Source organism: Arachis stenosperma, chromosome 6 (genome assembly GCF_014773155.1).
Source record: "Arachis stenosperma cultivar V10309 chromosome 6, arast.V10309.gnm1.PFL2, whole genome shotgun sequence".
In the NCBI taxonomy this organism is placed as follows: domain Eukaryota; kingdom Viridiplantae; phylum Streptophyta; class Magnoliopsida; order Fabales; family Fabaceae; genus Arachis; species Arachis stenosperma.
The window spans coordinates 131,706,362-131,730,115 of NC_080382.1; the positions used below are offsets into that span (position 1 = coordinate 131,706,362).

Consider the following 23,754-nt stretch of genomic DNA (forward strand, 5'->3'; position numbering starts at 1 on the left):
GCAGCCAGCGCAAAAAAGAAAATGCAGTTTTCCATTTAACACAATGACGTCATCATCCGATGAGAGCTCATCGAAGCCTGAAAGCAGCCACGGACGGACAGCCGACACCTACAAGCATATTCCGCGACGACCCCCCTCAAACCTGACCAAGAATGGAACAAACACCTACCAACGCGTGGCCCATCTCTCAGCACGCGATGGACATCTGTAGCTACGTCTACGACCATGATTCTGACCCAACGTGGGTATTGTATCCGAACATCAACGGCTGAATATGCCGTGCGGCGTCATTAGTGCCGGAAGGCAGTAAAAATTGGCCTCAGAGTGTAACGTCTTCCATTTCTTGACCGCAGGGAGATCGTTGTACGCATCGGGTCGCAACATGCAACTCGTTCTGACATGGGATGCCTGTTAGACGGGCGGCAACCAACCCAGAAGGCACGTAGCAATCGATCGGACCCTCTTGGAATAAATGGATTTACTTCCGCTGACCCGGGTTTATTACTTCCATATGAAGTCTGAATTTTTTTTTTGTCGGATTTGACTTGCAGATAATGGAGATGATCACGCTCATGGTTGCATCGGAGGGAGAAACCGATGGAGATCACGGTGGATCCGTGTGGTGCTTGCACCCGAATTTTGCGGTACGACCAAAACAAACTTCCCTACTTCATTTTAATGCATAACTATGATTTAACCGTAGCTGTTATAACACGAACCTTGTGCCGTTGACATATGCCGGTCACTTGTTTCAACCTCTGAATACTCACTGAGTAACCAGTCCGATGTAATGGATGGCGTCCACCCTGAAATTTTGGCACAGCGATACGGGAAAGAACACATGCACCCGACTGAAGACCTGCGCATTGTAAGCTTCCTCCCAATAAGATTCTTGTACGCATGTTCTGTCATGGTCAGACTGAATTTTGAGTATCTTCTGGTTTTCGGCTTTGTCTATGGATCGCAGGTCTATATGCCAGTACTAGAAGAAGACTATGAGAAGCACTGGTTCTTGGCCGTGGTTGACCTGTCGGACAAGCAAGTCTATCAATTTGACACGAATGCCACTAAAGAATCAAAGGCAAGAAGGAGACGTGTCATACAATGCATGGTACGCGACGAACATACGTAAGATCATCGTCCTATCCAACTACGCTAATCTGTTTTATGTTTTTGAACATGTGCCAGCTTACTGTGCTGGATGGAATTGTTGCAACTGACGGGTATAAAAACTTACGCTCTAAGGCCGCTCCCGATTTTGCCAGTATGGAAATCATGTCCGCACCGGGAGTGCCCAAAAACAGCAGCAGTACAGACGCTGGCATTTGGGTCATGCAGTGGATGGCAATGGGACGCAGGTTCACGTACGCGGTGTTGCCAATTGTAAGTTAACGCATGCAAACAGGTAAAATGCATGCAATTGCAGTAACTGTCTCTAATAAACGCGTTATTGACCATTGTAGCTGGACGAAGAGAAGATCAGGATAAAAATGGCAATTGCACTGCTAACGGGAAGATGCAACGAGGAAAGTGGTGCATTGCTTGCTAAGTCAGCCGCGAAGAAGGGAAAGCGCGAGTAACATACGTCTTTTTTTTTTTTTTTTGGTCGATGAGTAACATACGTCTGAAGGGGCGGAATTCAACGTCCATTTTTTTTTTGGTTAACTCATGCACTACAGATTTTTTCGTGGACTGATTATATCATGGGCCATACTTCTTATTACGGTTATGGGCCCCTACTTTTACCCTATACTTATCTTGGGTCCCTTTACGTTATTCGATGTTGGGTGGTTGGACGTTTACGGAATCTGGGTTTTGACTGGACTCGTTTTTTCCGGACCATCACCAACACGGAAGAAAATGTTATATTCCAGCACGTGCAAACAATCTTAAAAAGGTTTTTTTCAGGGGAAAAAAATTAAAAACCGTAAATGTACAAAAAGTAAAAAATTACGTGATTATCTACGTCGTTCGAAAACATCAATCCATCCATCCATCACCAAGTCCAGCCTGACAATACGAATTCATTACTCACTGACCCACGCAATGGAATGAATGATAACACTACATTAGGCCTAACTTTAAATGCTGTGCTCATTCGGTGGTTATCGATTATTTTTTTTTGGAATCCGGTAATTGCCGTTGGTAAGTGCAACTACATTAATGACCCATTAAAGTCCACTGTAATCAGGTTTAAGAGTTATTTATTAAAAAGAATAACTTTAATCGGCGGGAGTTGTTTCGCCTGTTTAACGCGCGCAGGTTTGTACGTTACCCAAAAAATAAAGAATCGCATACTTCTCGAAGAAGGAAAGCCATTGTTCGATACTCAACAGCTTCCGGCAGCAAAGAACCCAAAACCTTCAAATAAATCGCAGACGAGGTATCACCATGCCGCCGCTCGCTGATTTTCGCTTCTTCAGATTCATAATCCCCAACATGGAGAATCAAATTGTAAGTTTTCACTTTTTCTGTTCTACTCACATAACCCCAAGGACCGCATGCAAGCCCACATCATTATCGATTTCTTGCTCCTGCAGAGATTGCCGGTGGCCTTCTCCAACGTTGTACGGGATAACATGAGCAACCCGGTCGAGGTAATCACAACAAACGGTCAGTCGTGGAGCATCTCGTGGTTTGTAGAGGAGGAGCATCCGCATCAAGTCGTTTTCACCCGAGGCTGGCGAGCCTTTTACGAACACTACCACCTGCGAATCGGTGACTCAATGCTGCTATCGTATCACCAACCCAAGTTTTTCTATGCGGCCATCCACGACACAACATACTTCGAGATCAACTACGGAAGGTAACAATATCATTCTAACGGGTTATTGGTATGCACTGGGCTAACTCGTGTGTTTTATGCTGTTTTACGTTCCTCCAGAAACTTGAGAAACGGAAGTCTTCCGGCAATACCCGCACATGGCAACTATGCAGTCCAGTTCTTCGAGATAATCCCGGTGAACGTCCCTGATACACTGGTATAGATCCCAATTTCAATTCCTTTAACGCCTGCAAACATCAATCCATCCATCTGAGGCTGATTGTGTGCTTCGATCCGCCTAAACAGAATTGTTAACACTGAATAATTTCTCAATCCCAAAGAAAAATAGCGTTTCGAGTTTCAAAATCTCCGAATCTTGTCGGATGAGTTGCTGGAACAACACGCCGTCGATGCCACCGTCGGTGAGTGAGGGGAAAAGAAGAACTTAGCTGAGTCGTTCTTGATGGTGGAGATAGGAAGGGACGGCGCAATCGCAACGGAAGTGAAGGGGAGGAAGAGAACCTGGGCTGTAGGACGAGTTAGCCGTAGTAATAGTTGTTAACTAACTAACCTCGAGTATCCAACTAATTGTTGAATTAACTTACATGTATTTATTTTAAAAATTGACAAATTGACCCCTCTATTTTATACGAAATTATAAAAAACACACAACAAAAACAAGTATATATATTCTTGCACTAACTGGCTAACCGGTGCGCCAAACACCATTTTGGCATTTCCATGCGCTAACACGGAGCGCGTACCGAATCCGTCCCCATGACATGGTAACCTTTCTCTATGGAAAAGTATAGGTAGATAATAAAAATACCAAACATTGTGAACAATGGATATATCAGATATTCAATTAACTAGATATGCAAATGGTTATTCTAATATTAAGATTTAGGTGAGTAATTTGAGGTGTAGTGTATTTTTACTTTATTGGGCCAATTTTAAAACTCATTGTGCAAATTATTCACAAAAGCCATTGTCTACCTAACAAAATCCTTTCTCTATTTGTTCAAACAAAAACTTTCTTACCTCAAATACTTTAAAAATCTTTCAAAAAATTTTAGCCAGACACGGTTATAAAGTTATTATTAAGGTAAAGTACTAAATTGGTCTCCTATGGACCTAATCTTGTTTTGGTCCTTAAGGTTTAAAGTGTATTATTTGAATCCAAAAAATTTCATTTAATTTCAATGTAGTCCTGCCATGAAAACAATGTTAAATAATTAATGTCACTATTTTACCATACCTAAATGTCCTTCCTTAAAGAAGAAGCACAAATTCGATAGGCATAATATCAGCAGCAAATGCATCATCGCGAGCCACTAACCTTGATTCAAGTACATGGAGAACGTCATCGAGAACTCGCTTTCTACAAGAAAGTTTGTCGACGAAAACAAGACCATCATCACCTTTACCGTAGAAAACTCCCCTTGACAATAGAAGAGTTTAGTTATATAAGTTTTTCATATCTGAAAATTGAGTTTCGTTAATTATTTAACATTAACTTTATGGAAGGACTATATTAAAGTTAAATAAAATTTTTTTAATTCAAATAAGATAATTTAAACTTTAAAAACCAACATAAAATTAAATTCAAATATAAATTATACAAATGCTTACTCCTAATTGCTCAAAATCATACTTACTTCTATTCAACTCAAATACGAAACGATTCAAAAATGAATCTTTCACTTAAGCAATAAAGTGCAAAAGTATAAACCAACTATTAAGGAAACTCTTCATAGCTAGAGATTGAGCACTTTTTAGAAAAAATTTGAATCTTTAAATTTTGAATTTTATTTTAGAGGATAAAATGTGATTTTTTATTATTTATTTTATAGATGAGACAAAAAAATATAAAAAAATTCATTCAAAAATAAAAAATTACACTTTATCTTATATTCTCTAAAATAAAAATTCAAAATTTAGAGAATTTAAATTCTTTTAGAAAATATGTTCATAGATAACACAATACACAATCCAAAATGACATACAGATAAAGCGATCCAGCGGGATTGCACAATAAATAGAAAAACAAATGCACACAATAAATAGAAAAACAAATGCACCACAAAACGGCTAAGGAAGGCCAAATATCAAACAAAATACAAAATGAGATATCCTATTTTGTACTTTGCTAGAATCTATGAATTAGTGATATTTTGTTAATTTGTTGTGTTTATATGTTGGATATATTTTGGACACAATATTTATTAATATTTATTTGATATGTGTATTTGTTGTATTTAATTGTGTCTTAATAAAAAAAAAATTCGAATACATTTGGACACACCTAATATCATCATGTGTCAGTGTATTCAATCTTATTCTTAATATGTATTCTTAAAATAAATTTAAAAATAGTATATATTATTATTTATCAAAATAAAAAATATTTTAAATACTTTATATAAATAAAATAAGACATTAAAAATAATTAAAAAATTATTTATGTTTTAATATCAAAAAAATATAAAAATATCATTACAATTTATCTAAAAAGATACTTTATATTTTATATGTATGTGATATGTGCTTCAAATGTTCGTGATATGAAGAATTCAAGTGTTATTTAGAAGATATTCTTACTTTACATTTTTAGAATGTTTTAATTTAATTTGATATATTTTGATTTTGTTTATTTAATTACTAGATTGAGTCTTATATTTATGGGCTTTAGGATTTTCTTTGTTTTAACCTAATAAGAGGTTATAAATATCTCCTTAGCTATTGTAGTCGTAGTATAGAATGATTTAGAGGTTCAAAACCCCTTTTGGATTTCGTGATAAAACCATGGTGTGGACAATTGAGGTTGAGGAGTCCCTCTCTTGTTACATCGGGGAATTGAGGAGAAGGTTGAGAAGTTCCTTCGATTCAATTTCCAAACTATGGCGTTGGCATGTTAGGTTGAGGAGTCCCTTCAAATTGAATCACTCTACTTCTCCCCAATTTCTTGACGCAACAAAAAATGGACTCCTCAACCTAACTTGCAAACGCCATAGTTTGGAAATTGAATCGAATGGACTCCTCAACCTTTTATTCAATTCCCCCATGTAACAAGAGAGGGACTCCTCAATCTCAATTGTCCACACCATGGTTTCATCACAAAACTAAAAAGGGGTTTTCAAACCTTTAAATCATTCTATTCTATAACTACAATAGCTAAGGAGATATTTATAACCTCTTATTAGGTTAAAAACAAAGAAAAATTCTAAAGCCCATAAACATAAGGCCCAATCTAGTAATTAAATAAACAAAATCAAAATACATTAAATTAAATTAAAACATTCTAAAAATATAAACTAACAATATCTTTTAAATAACACTTGAACTCTTCATATCACCAACATTTGAAGCACATATCAGTATATGTATTTTTATATCGTATAAAATTTTAAAATATATATCAATATGTCTCATATTGTGTTGTATTCTGTATTTGTGTCAATGTCTATACGTTATAAACTAAAACTATTTTACAAAGTTAAAGGGAAAAAGATGTACATATATAAAATGTAAAGAAAAAAAAAAGGTACATATAACATTTCTTATTCTTTAATATTTTTCTTTGGCCGAGATTAAGATTGGCTACAAGTTATGTGAGGTATAAATATGAAAGATATAAAAACAGGTCATGATTAGATTAATATACTACATTTGTCTCTACACTTGCTATGGGAATACATACTCTCTTTGTTTTATTAACATTGTTGAGTGTATATTTTTTATGATATAATTTTTTTAAGTTGGATATGATGGTTATTTAAAGGGCATGAAAAAGGGTGTAAAAGAGAGAAAAAAATAAAAATTTTAAATTTTTATTTAAAATAGAATTAGAGAAGTAGTAGAAAAATAGTTAATTTAGTTTTATTTTGTGATAATTTTGTTTTGAGTGAGTTTTGATATTAGATAGTTATATATATCTTTATTTTGTGTATATATATATGTTACTACTGTAACTTTAGAAGTATGAGTGTATTTATTCTTTTTTTATTATTTTTTAATTTTAACTTCTGTCTTTTATTTTTTTTGTCTTTTCTTTCTTTTTTTAGTGTTTTGTTCTTTTTCGTTCAAAATTCACAATTCTAAAATTCTTTTATGGTATTTAGAGCCTAGTCTTTCTTTTTTTTTTGAAGATCCATAACCTTACCTTTCGATAATTCTGTTATCTCTAGCAATAAAGATTCAAATGTTGTCAATACAACTTTTAATCAGATTCCATTTCAGATTTTTAATCAAAGACCTTTTCATTTGATTCAAGATAAGTTGGGAGAAAATAACCACAAGACATGAGAGCAACAAGCTTTAGCAGCTATTAGAGGACAAGCACTAAAATATCATCTGCATTAAGAAAAAATTCCTACATGTTTTGATAACTCAGAAAATCAACTTGCTGATGATATTGAATCTTCTCAATATATACAATGAATCCAATATGGCCAAAACCTATTTCTTATTATTGGCTTTTATGGACTCAGTTTTCAAACCAAAAAATGGTTGAATGTATTTATAGCTATCAAATTTGGCACAAGATTGAGACTTATTTTGAGGAGTCAACAAAATTTAGGATCAAGCAATTGAAGGCACAATTCGAGATTATCAAGAAACACAATTTCACAGCATCAAAGTACATTTCCAAAATCAAAACCATTGCAAATTTTTTCGTAGTCTTGAAAAAGCCTCTCAAACCATAAAAACAGGTTAAAGCTATTCTTGAAGGACTTAATGAGAATTATCAAATACTTATGACTACTGTCAATTTAAAACCAAAAATTTTAGTCTTTGTGAGGTTGAAACTATACTACTAACTCATGATGAAATGCTTGATAAGTATCAAAAGTCAGAGAAGTTTGGTTTTAAAAGTGCTAATTCGGATACCTCTTTATTTATTCGAAGAACTACAGATTCTTTGATTTATATCTTGCGATGATATAATTATAATTGGAAATAATTCTACTCATGTAAATTCTATGATTAAGCAATTTGATCAGATTTTCTCATCGAAGGATTTAGGAACTCTGAATTATTTATTGGGTGTTGAAATCCAACATACAAGTGATGAGGTCTTACATTTGTCTCAAACAAAATATATAACATATTTATTGTCCAAAGTAGGCATGGGAGAGGCTTCTCCTATGCCAACTCCAATGGTTTCTTCTTTGCAATTTTTGTCTTCAGGTGCTAAAACTTTTAAAGATCCAAAATTGTTTAGAACTGTGATTGGTTCTTTGCAATACTTTACCATTACTTGACTGGATCTCTCTTTTACTATTAACAAAATTAGTCAATTTATGCATGCTCTTCTTCTTCCTCACTGGAAAGCTGTAAAGAGAATCCTCAAATACTTGCAAGGAATGAAGGACCTTGGCTTGGCCTTTCACAGATACATTGACACAAGGCGTTATGCATTTTAAACTCAGATTGGGCTACTGACATTGAGGATAGAACACTACAAGAAAAAAAGGCCTGTCGGCACACTTTTTTCTTGCCACGCTTTTAAAGCATGCCCAAAAGTGGTCTATGCTACGCTTTTGCAAGGGTGGCCACTGATTTGTGATTTGGCCACGTTTTTTTTTGCCACACTTTCATAAAAGAAAATCGGCACGCTTTTACGAGGGTGCCCACTTATTTAAAATTTGGCCACACTTTTTTATTGCCACGCTTAAAAAACGTGACCATAAAGAAAAATTGGCACGCTTTTACGAGGGTGTCCATGTTTCTTTGACTATCGGCACGCTTCAAAAGCGACTCCATATCTTTTACTATTGGCACGCTTCAAAAGCATAGCCATATCTTTCATTTTTGGTACACTTTTAAAGCGTGCCGATAGGTTAATACATATGTTCACGCTTTTAAGCATGGTAAGAGTTGAAAGCGTGCCAACAAAGAAAGCGTACCGACAGATCCACAAAAACGTGGCGATAGAACAACTGACACGCTCGCAGATGTGACCCTTTCAAAAGTGTGCCGATAACTCAAAAAGCGTGGCAAAAAGTTGTCGGCACCCTTTTTAGTACTTTTCGGCACGCTTTAAAAGCGTGGCAGAAAGCTTATTTTCTTGCAGTGGAAGGTCAGTATCTAGATTTTATGTCTATTTTGGGATTAATTTAGTGTCTTGGTCGTGTAGAAAGCAACCTACTATAAACATGTGATCTACAGAGACAAAATTCAGGAGCTTGGCGTCTTGTGAAGCTGAATTGATCTGGCTGCGAAATTTTTTTCATGAACTAGATGTCCTTCTGCCGACTCCTCCTACAATTCACTATGATAACCTGAGCATAGTCATCCTTATGAATAACCAATCCTCCATGATAAAACGAAACATTTTCAACTTGAAATTCAATTCATTAGAGATAAGTTGAAGTCTCTACATATTGTGTACATTTCAGGTGCTGAGCAGATTGCAGATATTCTTACCAAACCTTTATCTACTACTTTCTTTGAGAGATTGAGAATCAAACTACGAGTTGCTCTTCGACTATACTCGAGTTTGAGGGGGTGTAAAGAAGAGAAAAGATAAAGATTTAGATTTTTTTCTCCTTTAATTTACAAAAGGAACTTCAACTAACCTACTATTGCAATCTTCCAATAAATAAAAAAATAGTTTATTCATATTATTAAAAATAATAACAAAAAATATTAATTAAAAATAGTCAAAATTTATTATTGTTGCCTTTATTTAATACATCTTATAATAAAATAAATGCTACATATAATATATTTGGATTGATTATTTTTTTCTCTTCTTAGTATTACCAATTAGAAATTTATTATTAATAAAAAAATTTAAATTTTTTTAATAAATACAAAATAAATATATTTATAATTTAAATTTTTTATATTTTTAATAAAAAGTTTATTTTATAATCTTAATATATACCTTTATAATACAAGATAAATTTTTACTAAAATACTCAATGCATGATATATATATAATTCTATGGCTGTGTAGGATTACGAACTATTTTAGGACACAATTATTCGAACTAACACACTCCCCTTTACTTAGACATTTATTGAGCTTTCACAATGCACAAAGGCTAGTTTCAACCTCTAATATATAATGCAACAACACAAAATAATTTAATGCACAAAAACTTAACTGTTTTTATATTTTTTATATTCTTCAAAACATTTTAATAAAATATAATAATAAATCAGGTTGCAATCAGGAATTCAGGATACTATTTGTTTAAATGTTCCAAATCCCAGAGCGTTTTTTTTCCTTTTCATCGTATTTTTTAATTCAGCAGACCAAAATTTAAATAATTATATAACTTTATTTAAAAATTTATTATTAATCAATAAATTATTATATATAAAAAATATAATTTAAATTCCGATAATTATTTAACTAAACAAATGACTATATCAGTTGACTTCTAGAATTTGCCTACTTAATTATTATTTGATCGACTCAAATTTGATTAGACGCACGGTACGGGATTATCATATGAACGCATTAATTATGTGTCAAAGCTATAGAAACGTGGTTTTTAGTTTTTCAAAAGTGGATCAACGAAGTAATCTAGGTTCACTTTGGTCAAATTTTTTTGAGACGCTTGTACTTTTAAGTTTTAAAAATATAAATATCTTATTTTGTATTTAATAAATAAAAAAATTATGTTCTTATATTTTAAATTTAAAAAGTTAGTGATATTTTTAAAATATATTAAAAAATATATTTTAAAACGATAAAGTATATTTTTTTATTTTTAAAATTTGTCAAAAACTTTAAAAATATGCTTAAATTTTATTTTATTATTATTTTATTTTTAAAATTTTTTATTTATTAAATATATATTTCTGATAGTTAAATTTTTACAAAATTTAGGACTAATCTAATAATAATATATGACAATTATGTTTGATTTACTTCGTATTAAAAATTATTTTTGTAAAATTATTAATGAATTGATCTTAAATTTTTAAAAGAATTAATCCATCAAAAATATATTTAATACAATTAAAAAACTTTTTAAATAAAATTGAAATAAAATAAAATTTAGAAATATTTTTAAAATTTTAAACAAATTTTAAGAATAAAAATATATATTTTACCCTTTTAAAACTTGTTTGTATCTTTTAAAAATTAAATTAGTAGAATTTAAGCTTTTTAAAAATAACTTTTAAATTTACTTTTTCAAATATAGCTTTCAAAAGTTGTACTAATTACGTTTGATGAATTAAAATAAAAATACTTTTAATAAGTACAGGTTATCAAAATTATTTCTAACATTTAAAATGACTTAAATATAGATAAATGTAATAAAAAAATAAATGAAGATATTTATAATATATTTTTTGGGCGAATAGATATTCATTAGTAAATAACATTATGTCAAGTCACCAAAAAAAAAAAAAACATTATGTGAGACTTTACACACTACTAGAAAACTAGTTATTACAGACGGATATTTCCGACGGATTTTATCCCACGGAAATACAGACGGAATTTTAGAGGGATTTTTTTGTCGGAAAATAAAAAATTGAATTAGCATAAATTACAGACGGAAAAAAAAATCCGTCGATAATTCTGTCGGAAAAATTAATTTTTTTCGTGGGAAATGGTTACAGACGGATTTTCCGTCTGTAATTAAATGGACAAAACGGTGCGTTTTGTTAAATTATTACAGACGGAAAAATCCGTCTGTAATTTAAAAATTTCCGTCGATAATACTGACTTAAACCTAAACATTGCTTCTATACCTTCGAGCTCCACAGTTACACTCCACAGTTTCACAAGCAGCTTCAGACTCCATTCACACTCCAAATCTTGCTCCTCAGTGCCACATTCTTCCATCACCGCTGTTCCATAACCACAATCATCCACCGCATTCTTCCATCATCAACACCTTTGGGACTTCCATCACTCTCGTCGTCGTTGTCAATCATCACTCTCGGTAAACCTAACTCTACTTTTATGAGTATAAATTTTAATCCTCCTTCAGTGACTTTTTCTTCTCTTCAAACCCAACATCGATGGTGACTGTATTTTCTTCCAGTTAGTTTAATTGATGCTTGATTTCATTTACGATTTGGGATTAAGCTAGGATTTGCTTTTAATTTTGTGATTTATTTGGTTGCTGTGATGAATTTTTTATTTAATCAAAGCATTTCGAATGATGCATGTAAGCTGTTTGATGAAAAGCCTCTGAAATATTTTTCTATCTTGTTATGTGCTTTCTCATAAGAAAACATACTTGCTCTCCTAACTACACAATGGTTTTCTGTGAAGGTCCATTGAACAAACAGAACCTGGAGTTTTTCTGAGCTGGGTTGAAGCTGAATCCAAGGTACGTGATTAAATTCGTTCTTGTCACATCCTATATATTACGTGATAGTGTTTGTTTCGGTATGGTACTGAAATTAGTTCAATCCTTTAGGGTTAATGTTAATTAATTATTTTTAATTGACAAGTTCCTTTCATGATAGGTAATATATATGCATCAAACTCCCTTTAATGTAACTGGAAGTCTGGAAGCATGGACAGGTGGAACCCATCATTGTTGAGATCCAATTTAAGAGAAATCCTTTTTATAAACGCCACTCTCTGATGCAGTCCAAGTAGGAAAATCAAAGATACTATTTTAATAATTTCAGTGTTGTCGTTTTGGAAAAGGAAGGTAAAGGCAATTGGTCCAATCCAAATTAGCTTCTTTCAGTTTCAATTGTAAATGCATATTAATTCAATCTTAATTTCCTCTGCCTAGTTAATTGAAATTGATAAGTAACGTGGTAGTTTCCCACAAAATATCATGGCGCTATTATCTCATGGTTTGGTAGGTTGTATTATCATGATTAGCATATATATATTGTTGGTAGTTTCCCACAAAATTCGAATCTTAAGATGCCTTTTGTTCTTCACATGTTAGCATATATATATTTAGCTTGATAGTTAAAATAAATCTGCACATAGATATACTTGATTTCTTATTTAACTTGATTATTTACCATCTCAGAATTCTTATAAACTATAACAAAACATTGTTGGAAAATTATTAGCTACTGCAATTGGGATTGCAAAGAAGCCAGAAAATACTGAAAAATTCATTGTTGTAAGTTTGCACTCATTCTGTTTTGAAGTTATTGTAGTTGGCTTCACACCATCTTGTATTAAAACTCTGCACTAGAACCAGAGTTTTCACACCACTATTTTTAATCTAAAAGTACTTGATGAAAAACATTTGTACAGTATACGAGCTTGATTAGAAATGTTTAATTGATACCGGTCTTAGTGAAAATTAAGTGAAACTGGAGAGGTTTTCCAGAGTAAATTAGACTTTATTATTTTTATTATTGGTAGAAAGTTGTTTGTTTAATAAAAGATATATTTGCCATTGCATATCAGGGTTCTGGAACATATTCTCCTGCTTGAAACTTATACAAAGGACTCTATACCCGCACTTCATAAGATAAGGTACAACTGATGACCTCTGTAAGTTCATAAGCAGTTCTTGATATAGTATTAATCAACTATCTTTTATCCATTTTTTTATCTCAGGAAATATCTTGTTGAGGCAACTGAAGAAGCATCGATTGCATATAATAAAGCAGTATGTTCCTACTCCCTATGTCTCCAGTTCCATGGTTGAAAATTTTGGAAATTAAACACCTAGCTTGTGGTCTCATTTTAATTATACCTTTTAAACACCTAGTTTGATTTCTGTAAATGGTAAAAAGTGTATATATTGTTTGGTTATCACTCTGCAATGATTGTTACTTGTCACCGATGATTTAGAATGATGTCTTGCATCTTCTCAAGATTTTGTGCAATTTTCAAGTTGTGCTTTAAACATTTCCCAGGAATGATTCTCAATTTTTGTAGAAAAGGGAAACATAACTTTTGTACTTTAATATTGAGATTATATTAATCCATTTCCTCAAATTAAATAGATTGCAAAACATTTTTGTAAATGTTCGTTACTGGTACTTTTACTAGCAGTTTCCCAAAGTCTTTAGACATGCTAAAACCTTGAAAGATTAATCTTTTACAACGAAATTGAAGCCCGTTAAACATTTTGCTGCTTTTAGTTGTTTACTTATCCATTATCATTGATAAAAATAATAAAAATACACGTACCTTTTTATTATATTGGTTAATAAATAATTTATTTCATTTATTAAAAAGTCCAATAATAAATGAGTAAAAAAAACTTCTGTGCTATATATTGTTGAAATCAACCCTAAACTCTTTCAGCTAATTTTCTTGACTCTGGATAATAGGATGTGATGATTTGGTTGACTAACTTTATAATTTGTTAGGAGAGAAATGAAGCTTCACTATCTTGCATATATATCCTCTATATCATGCAATTAATGCCCCTAAAATTGCATGCATTGTACTTTGTAATTGCATATCACTATCATATCCGAAAGATACACTTAAAACAGAACAAAAGGGGTGACTGGTGAGTCAACCAAACTAGAGCTTAAGAAAGGCAATCAGGGTTGTGTTAACCCCTTTCTTTTGCTTAACCTCATACAGAATTAATGAGAGAAAAATGTATGTTGCTTTCACTAATTGGACCTTTTTTTTAATGACAATTTGTTTGTAAATGTAGATCACTTACCAAGTTTTAGGAAGAGGACAAGAGTGCATTTAACAGCACACAAAAGCAAGCACCGCCATAAGTTAATATCATCATCAATCACTAGCATATATGTAAGTATTAATTAAGTGAAGTGAGGGCAATAATGTCATTTTATTGTTTATTCAAAACCCTCCTTTTTCTTTTTGTTCAACTTTCTCTATGATCTATGTAGCAAGATCAAGGTGTATATATTGGTAGGTCTTCAAATATTTTGGATACATGATTATATTTAAAAACAATATTACAGTACCAACAAAATTTATTATTTTTTGTTAGCAGTTCGCCAATAATAATTAAAATATAAGCTAAAAATATATTATTAAATTATTAAATTAAAAAGTTAAATTAATAATTAAAAATATTGACTAAAAATAATAAATTTTGTTAATTTTTAAATTTTTTTATATCTAATCTGATTTTAAATAATCTTCTTGAACCTTATTTTGTTATATATAGCTAGCTAGCTTCTATAGCTACTTGCTACTGTGGCTAGTGACATTAGTTTAGTTCATTTATTCAACATGTTAACCTACCTAGGAGTTTGGATACGGTTCATTACATGTCTAACAAATAATAAACGTTACAATCACTTCTTTAATTATTAAAATCATGTTAGCTGATGAACTGTTCATGTTCCCATAGCAATTCCCTAACTCTCTCTCTCTCTCTTATTGCACAGTAGTTAATTGTTAGAAGATTAATTTGTGTGTTCGCTCAGAGATTTTTGGTCCAATCCCTTCAACTTTTTGCTTGGATTTCAGGTTAGTGCAATTTTTGTATTGTAAACTTCATTAATTTCTAGGATATTGTATGATAAAAGAAATATTGCTTATGTTGTGTTGTTGCTTGTATTGCATTGAAAACATTGATATGGTTAAATATTTCTAGGTTATTGCTTATGAGAGATGAAATGTTACTTGTGTTGGATAATTTATAGGTACTAAAAACATCGAATTCGTAAGATATGTCTTGGCACCATCGAGTGTGGATGTATGATAGGTTGAATCCAACAAGAGGGGGTATTAAACCTGAGTTTTATGACAAGGTTGAGGATTTTATAGAAACGATTAGTAAGTTAGATGTTGTGAAGTCAGAAGGAAAGTGTAGATGCCCATGCGTTAAGTGTAGATGCACAAACTATAAAGAGCTGAACATTATTAAGATGCATTTGTGGGAAAAGGGGTTTATGCCAAATTATTGGATTTGGACAGAACATGGAGAGATTGATGACATAGGGATTAATCAGATGGGATTCAATAATTGTGGGGAAGGTGGTTCAGGAAGTGGTGCAAATGTGGAAGAATGTGATATGTATGACATTAGCTGGGAAGACAACTCCAGAAGGTATCATGAAATGGTTTTCGATTCTGCTGGTCCAGAGGATCCTCATGTAGAGGCTAAAAACTTTTTTGATCTTCTTGAGGCAGCTCAAAAGCCTTTGTGGGAAGGTTGTGTGCACTCTCAACTATCGATAGCTGTTAGAATGCTATGCATTAAGGCCGAGGGAAACCAATCGCAGGAGTCATTTAAGCAATGGACGACCTTAATTAGGGAAATTGCTCCTGAGGGTAGTGCCATACCTAGGGATTACTATGAAGCTAAGAAGTTAGTGCAAAAGCTTGGATTGAAGGCAATCAAAATAGATTGTTGCTCAAATAATTGCATGTTGTATCGAAAAGATGATGCTGTTCTAACTAGTTGCAAGTTTTGTGAAGCACCTAGATTCAAGCCTATTTCTGATGGTGGTTGTAAGTCCAAGAGAGTTCCTGTCAGACGGATGCACTACTTACCCTTAATCCCTAGACTTCGAAGGCTTTATGCGTCAATGAGTTCAGCTCCGCACATGACGTGGCACATCAAAAACCAACGTGATGATGGCGTGATGACCCATCCGTCACATGGGGAGGCATGGAAAAGCTTTGACCGTATCCACTCTGATTTTGCTTTGGAGCCTAGAAACATTAGGTTAGGTCTTTGCTCTGATGGGTTTACTCCAAATATCCAATTTAGCAAGCCTTATTCTTGTTGGCCCGTAATTGTTATTCCATACAATCTACCTCCTGGGATGTGTATGAAAGATCCTTATTTGTTCTTGACTTGCTTAATACCTGGTCCTAATAACCCTAAAGCCAACATTGATGTATTCTTGGGACCCCTAATTGATGAATTAAATGAGTTGTGGAATCCTGGTGTTTTGACATATGATATTGTAGAAAAGAAGAATTTTGTCTTAAAGGCGGCATTGATGTGGACTATCAATGATTTTCCGGCTTATGGGATGTTGTCTGGGTGGATGACACAAGGAAGATTGTCATGTCTTATTTGCATGGAGGATACCAAGTCTTTTACACTATCACATGGAGGCAAGGCATCATGGTTTGATTGTCATCGGAGGTTTTTGCCGATAAACCACCCTTATAGGCGCAATAAGAATGACTTCAGGAAGAATAAAATAGAAAGTGAAGAGGCTCCTACCAGATTAAGTGGTTTAGAGATTTGGCAAAGGGTTAAAGGACTTGGGAAGATATCAGATAATGGAAAGTGGATCAAATCGCGAGAGTATGGTATTACTCACAATTGGACTAAGCAAAGTGTGTTTTGGGAGTTACCTTATTGGAAGGATAACCTGGTTCGTCACTGTCTTGATGTAATGCACATAGAGAAGAATGTGCTTGATAACATAATGAATACTGTTATGGACACTGATAGAACTAAAGACAATGAAAAGGCTAGGTTAGATCTGGCTGAACTGTGCAAGCGTCCAGATTTACATTTGCGGCATGTCGGTGATAATTATTGGTCCAAACCTAAGGCAGCTTATACTTTAACTTCTGAACAGCAACAAGACGTGTATAAGTGGGTGCAACAACTTAGATTTCCAGATGGTTATGCATCTAACCTTGCTAGATGTGTAAGTCTTTCCCAGGAGAGGTTTATTGGTATGAAGAGCCATGATTGTCACATTTTTATGCAGTGCTTGCTTCCAATTGCATTCAGAGAACTACCTACAAATATATGGAAGCCTCTTACCGAGTTAAGCCAGTTTTTCAAAGACTTGTGCTCAACCACCCTCAAAGTTCATGATTTAGAGGTTATGGAGCAGAATATTCCCATTATCCTTTGCAAGTTAGAAAGGATATTTCCCCGGGATTCTTTAATGTGATGGAGCATTTGCCAATTCATCTAGCATATGAGGCACGTGTGTGTGGACCTGTCCAATATAGGTGGATGTATCCGTTTGAAAGGGTGATAGGAGCATTCAAGCGAACAGTGAAAAATAGAGCAAGGGTTGAAGGTTCGATTTGTGAGGCTTTCTTGGCAAAGGAGACTTCAAGTTTTGTTTCTTTCTACTTTGAACCACATATCTTATCGAGGCGAACCCGTGTGGGAAGAAATGATGACGGGGGAGACACAATTAAAGCTTCTTTATCAATATTTAATAGACTCAAAAGAAGGAAAAGGAGCATTCTTTTCTAGCTCTATTAAGTCTAGAACCACTTCTGCCAACTCTGTATCTGGAAGAGCATCTACAAATCAAAATTCTGTTCCTGATTTGCGAGAACAGATTCATAATCTCAATGAAGAGCTTTTTCAACGTGTTACTTAACAGACAGATGAGCGTATTAGTAAGTTGTTAGATACACGCTTGGCTCCTTTGGAAAAGACTCAAAAGAAGTTAGAAAAGTTAGAACGGGCAATTGGAAAGGCCAAGAAGGAAAAGCTGAAACAGAAGAGATGGAATGAGGCTTATGTTAGCTATTACAAGAAGGTTAGAGCGTCAAGTAGTTCCACTACTGCTCCACCGCCACCGCCACCGCCGCCACCTTCAATCTCTTCGGATGAAGACTATGATGATGATGGGGATGAAGATGACACTGAGGACTATAGTTGATAAATTTAGTATGGTTGAACAATATACTGAGGATTATAGTTGATAATACACTTTGTTTATGTTTTGAATTATATTGACTTGCTTGTTTATAATACTTTTCTTTTAGCTTTATAATATGATGAATTTGTTTATTTTTTGTAATATTATAAATATTTGAATACTAATTAGATAAAAAATTGTAATTATTAAATTTATATTATTTTGTATAAAACAGGTTTGTTTTACAATGAAAAATCTAAAAAAAATTTCATTTTATCTTACTGATAGATTTACAGACAGATTTTCTGTCTGTAATCTAAAAAAATTTACAGACAGAAAATCTGTCGAAAAATCCGTCTATGATTACCGAGGGAAAATTCGTCAGAAAATTTGTCTGTAATTACCGACGGAAAATCTGTCGAAAAATCTGTCTGTAATTACAGACGGAAAATCCGTCTGAAAATCCGTCGGAAAGTTCGTCTTCTTCAGGAAATAGAGGGAAAATTTACAGAGGGAAAATCCGTCGGTAACTGGTAAAAATCCGTCGGTAATTTTCCGACAGAAAAAAATCCGTCGGTAACTAATTTCCGACGAGGCTTTTACAGAGGGACAAAATCCGTCAGTAATTCCGTCGGTAACTAAAAATCCGTCTGTAATATAAACCAAATCTGTCTGTAAATCTGTCTTTATTAAGCCATTTTCTAGTAGTGACAACTGTGAAATATATAAAATAGCTTTAAAATTATCTTACATATAAACATTTTCAATAAGAATTCATGATTTAGAAAATGTATAAGAACATGATTTTTAATTTATCAAAAATAAAAAATTACTAAACCTTATCAAATTAAAAAAGTATAATATAATTTTATATATTAATAAATAACTATATTTATTTTTACTCTTTATTATATTTATATATATTAAAATCATTTTAGATTTTAGGAAAAAGTATTATTTTGCTCTTGAATGTTTGTGGTGAATTCTATTTTGGTCCTTAACATTTTAATCATTATATTTTTATCTCAAAATATTTAAAATGACATTAATGTTATTTCACTGTCAAATCTTTTACTAATATTTAACGAAATTGATGTACTGCTAATAATATTGTTGTTAAATCTATGTTTACTTAATCCCTCTCTCTCGGTCTCACCTTTATCTTTTCAGTAAGTTCAAATCCCATTCTTCTTCTTCAAACTCTTTTAAAAAAAATTAATAGTGTAAAAAAAAAGAGAAAAAAAGAAGTAGAAAAATGAGGTTTGAGCTTATTGAAAAGATGAAGGTGGGAGAAAGGAGTTAAGCAAACCTAACTTCAATAAAAATCTTAGAGTGGGTAAAGTATTAAATTGGTCCTCTACGTTTGGGCAAAATTTTGTTTTGATCCTTAAAATTTAAAGTATCCTATTTGAATCTAAAAAAGTTTCATTTAGCTTCAATGTAGTCCCACCATGATGTCAAAGTTAAATAATTAATGGAATGTCCTACATACAGTAGTACAAGAACAAGGTCGATAATTTGGAGATTAGTACAAGCTCTAGAGGCATAAAATTAACTATTGATGCATCAATATATTTATTTATCATTCTCTTTAGTTCTATAGAAAATATTTCATTTAAATTGTAAGAAGAATAATAAATAAATGTATTGATGCATTTACGATTGATTTTGTATCTCTAGAGCTTGTACTTGTTCCCTTGATTATCGACCTTATTCTTGTACTGCTGTCATGCAGGATGTAACACCCTACCATACAGAGTTTTATCCTTAAGTCATAATTCAGATATGGCAAGGTATTACGACCTCTAAAATAAAAATTTAGTACGAATAGTATTGTAAAAAAATTGATTATAACTAGGAGCATTTTTAAGAAAAAGGGGGTAAAACAAAATTCGTAACTCGAAAGCGCAACACTTCGATTGATAATGTAACGGACAAGGATAAACCAACGCGAGATTATATATATACAAAAGAGTGTCAAAAACGGGAATATCAAAACTCAAAATCCGGTTGCGAAGATAACCTGTCCGAGTATAACAACATATATATACAAGTAAATAAAATAAGGAAACCCTAAGGAAACCCAAAGGGACACAAAGACAAAGAACCTATTCTCTAAAATCTCCTATAAGAGGAGTCATCACAGTTTGTATTATTCAATGGAGATAAAAGTATCTAAGAGAAATCATAAAATCAAAACAGAGTCCCGAGAACAAAGGATCTTCGCTAATCTAGAAGTCTCCAGCATGCTTCAGTGAGAAGCCTCACGTCCTGCATCTGAAAATCACAAAATCCGCATGGGTGAGAACCAGAGGTTCCCAGCATGGTAACAGTTTCCACATATAAAACATGTAATAATAGAGGAAAGCCGAAGACAATCCTAGAACTTCCTCCAGATAAAATTAAAGCTTATAAACAAGCTAAACCATGAGTGGCAACTGACTAAAGATCCTTCAGTCTAACTAATACTTCCCTTTTCAAATTCCTTCAGACATCCCAACCACCAGCAAGAGTATAATATGGCAAACACAGTTATTTCAGACAAGAGATATGCAAGTAGGAACAGATAAGGCATTTAGACCGATAGCAAGTAATATGCAGTCAAATAGGCAATCTAAAAAAATTCACATAGTATGCATATGATGAATGCCTGTCCCTAATGGCTGATGATATCATCTGTCGGTTATAGAGCCATCCCGACAAGTCCTGGTAGCTAACCATTGGACTGTCCCTCTGTCGTGTCTCCCCACTCGAGTTATACTCAACATAAACTTGATCATAATTATGATCCATATCCATCACCCTCACTGGTGAATATTTATGGGGTGAGCTCATCCGGGACTTTCACAATGCCCGGCCACCCTGACAACATAGGGTCAAAAGAGCTTCGAGTCTCAACCTGGAGCACGTGGTGGCTAGCCACTGCTTTCTCCCAGGAAAACTCTCATCTCTGATAGTGGAAGTGCAACATTCACAATTTATTCAACAGCATATATGCATTTATTCTTAGCCATAATCATGGCTCCGCTGTAACACGGCAATAATCTAGCCATCCGGCTCACGGTTAAATCCATAACCAGCCAATCATTAACAATTATGGCCCTTCAGCCCATGGCATAACAAGCACTTCCACCGCCATCCTCCGCATCTCACATAATCATCTTTGATCCTCATTGATCATTCATTTTTCCCTTGCTTCACTCACAAGTTACCACATTCACTAGCTCCTTTCCTCATTTCTAGGCATATCATAATGATTTAAGACATAGGTGGTGAGATTGGAGGTTTAGAAGTGTGAAATTTGGCTTTTAAAACTCAAAAATCAACTTTGGGATAAAAACAGGGCCACGTACACGCGTACTCCACGCGCACGCATGGATGGTCACAAAGCTCATCGATGTGTATGCGTCATACACGCGGACGCGTGGATTGAAAAACAGCCAAACGACGCGTACGCATCAGCCACGCGTACGCGTGGATGCATTTGCGCCCCAGGCACATAACTGATACAACTCTGGCACAACTCTCGGGAAAATGGCTAGGCATTTGATGCAGCGCATCGACGCCCCCGCGCACGCGTGGATGGTGCCTTCTTGAAGAATGACGCGTACGCGCCAAGTGCACCTACGCGCGGAGGGTCATTCTGCTAAAAATTTTCTAAGTTAAAAGCTGCAGAATTCACAAATTCAACCCCCAATTTTCCGACGGACATAACTTTCTCATTTTAAATCGTTTTCTGCCCGTTCTTCCAACGACATGGACATCCTAGATCCAATTTCATTTCTAAATAAGTTTGGTACAAAACGGGGATCCGTAGTCCAAGTTATGTCCCATCAAAGTATGCCCAAAAACTATATTTTCATACAAAACCACAATGTGCCATTTTCAACTCTTTTCAAAATCAACCAAAACATGACAATTTCAACCCTTTTTGAAATCAATCAAAATGTACCAAAATCAACATCAAGCCTCCTCAACTCACACATCAACACTTCACCACAATTCACAAAACATCATCCCACCATTTTAACAATTCTCAATCAAATGGCTAAGATACAAACACATAAACATATCATACGTACTTTCTCATTCCAACCATTTCTAATTAACCATCATTACACATACTCAATATCATACTCACCATCAACATGGTGTCACCCACAATTCAACCTCGATTACTCATCAAGCATATATTACAACATGCATATTTCTCATACATCCTACCATCAAGGCATCAATAATCATCATCACATATATGACCACATCATATATCTCAACCATTCAACAACATCAACGCCTATCTTAGGGCCTCTAGCCTAAGTATTTCCCACCACATTACATATTAGATACGAGAAACCGAGACCATACCTTAGCCGATTTCTCAAGCTCAACTGGAGCACTTTCAAACCACTTTTCCTCAAGATCTCAAGGTCTCAACACCTCCAAGAACAGATTTTTTGCATACAAAACCCTCTTCAAGCTTTTCAAAGTCTCAATCAAGCTCAAATATTCACATATACACAACCTAAGCCACAATCATCATACCCATACACAACATCTCAAGACCCAAACATCATAGAACAACAAATTATACTAGGGTTGAGAATCTTACCATACCCAAGGTCCAAGGAGACAATATTAATCTTTTCCTTCAAGAGAGTTGGGTCCTATAACATCAAAGAGCCCAAAATCTCAACATTTTGTCCATGAAACTCAAAAACAAGGGCTGGAATTACGAAGAGTAAAACGTGGCTTACCTCAATATTGATTGTATGGGTTTTTAAGAGCTCTCGCGGTGAACGTGTGGCCGCAAACGGTGCGACAATCGGAGCTCTAGATCAAAAGTTATAGTAGTTTGAAGATCAACTAAGGGAGAGAACTTGAGAGAGTTCTTCCCTTGCTCTCCACCATTTCAGCGTGAATTAGAGTGTTGTGAGGAGAGAGAGTGCTGAAAACTAGGGTTTTGGTTTAGTTTAATTGGGCCAATGGCCCACTTTGGGTCCGGTTGGCCCGGTTTGGCCCGTTTGGTCTAATCTTGATCCGATTTCTATAAAATTGGTACTGAAATTCTCGTCTCAATCTCTTCTATCATATTAAGCCATAAAAATTATATTTTTGGCTTTCTAGAATAAATTCTCATTTATGAGTTAATTAGCCATTAATTAACCAGATTTTACACATGACATTCTATTAATTATTTAATTTTGACCTCATAATGGAACTACATTGAAGCTAAATGAAAGATTTTTGGATTCAAATATGACACTTTAAACCTTAAGTACCAAAAAAAAATTATACCCAAATGTAGGGATCAATTTAATACTTCACCCTTGAAAATACAAACATTTACCAAATCGAGTCTTAACATGAGAGTTGGCAATAATATAGAGTTTAAACTTAAAAGTATCTTCAATGCTAATTCTAATTTTAGTTTTATTTTGAATTTTATAAAAATATTTGTACGATTATATATTATAAATAGTGATTTAAAATTAAAAATAAAATTTATTCTT

At 33.7% G+C, this 23,754-nt stretch overlaps 1 protein-coding gene across 10 annotated transcripts in view; it reads left to right on the forward strand.

Annotated features, from left to right (window-relative positions):
- The first annotated feature begins 11,493 nt into the window (after positions 1-11,493).
- The window catches only part of LOC130933375 (uncharacterized), a 43,569-nt gene continuing 31,308 nt past the window's right edge, over positions 11,494-23,754 (forward strand). For 4 of the 10 annotated variants that reach the window (XR_009067694.1, XR_009067693.1, XM_057862969.1 and 1 more), the window contains exons 1-8: positions 11,494-11,679; positions 12,015-12,072; positions 12,212-12,402; positions 12,739-12,834; positions 13,128-13,196; positions 13,281-13,332; positions 14,341-14,441; positions 15,050-15,131. Coding sequence is in view for 1 of the 10 variants with exons in the window: in XM_057862976.1 (XP_057718959.1) it covers positions 15,335-17,533 (2,199 nt within the window). In the remaining 9 variants the exon portion in view is untranslated. The other 6 variants (XR_009067695.1, XM_057862973.1, XM_057862976.1 and 3 more) reach the window with 5 other exon arrangements.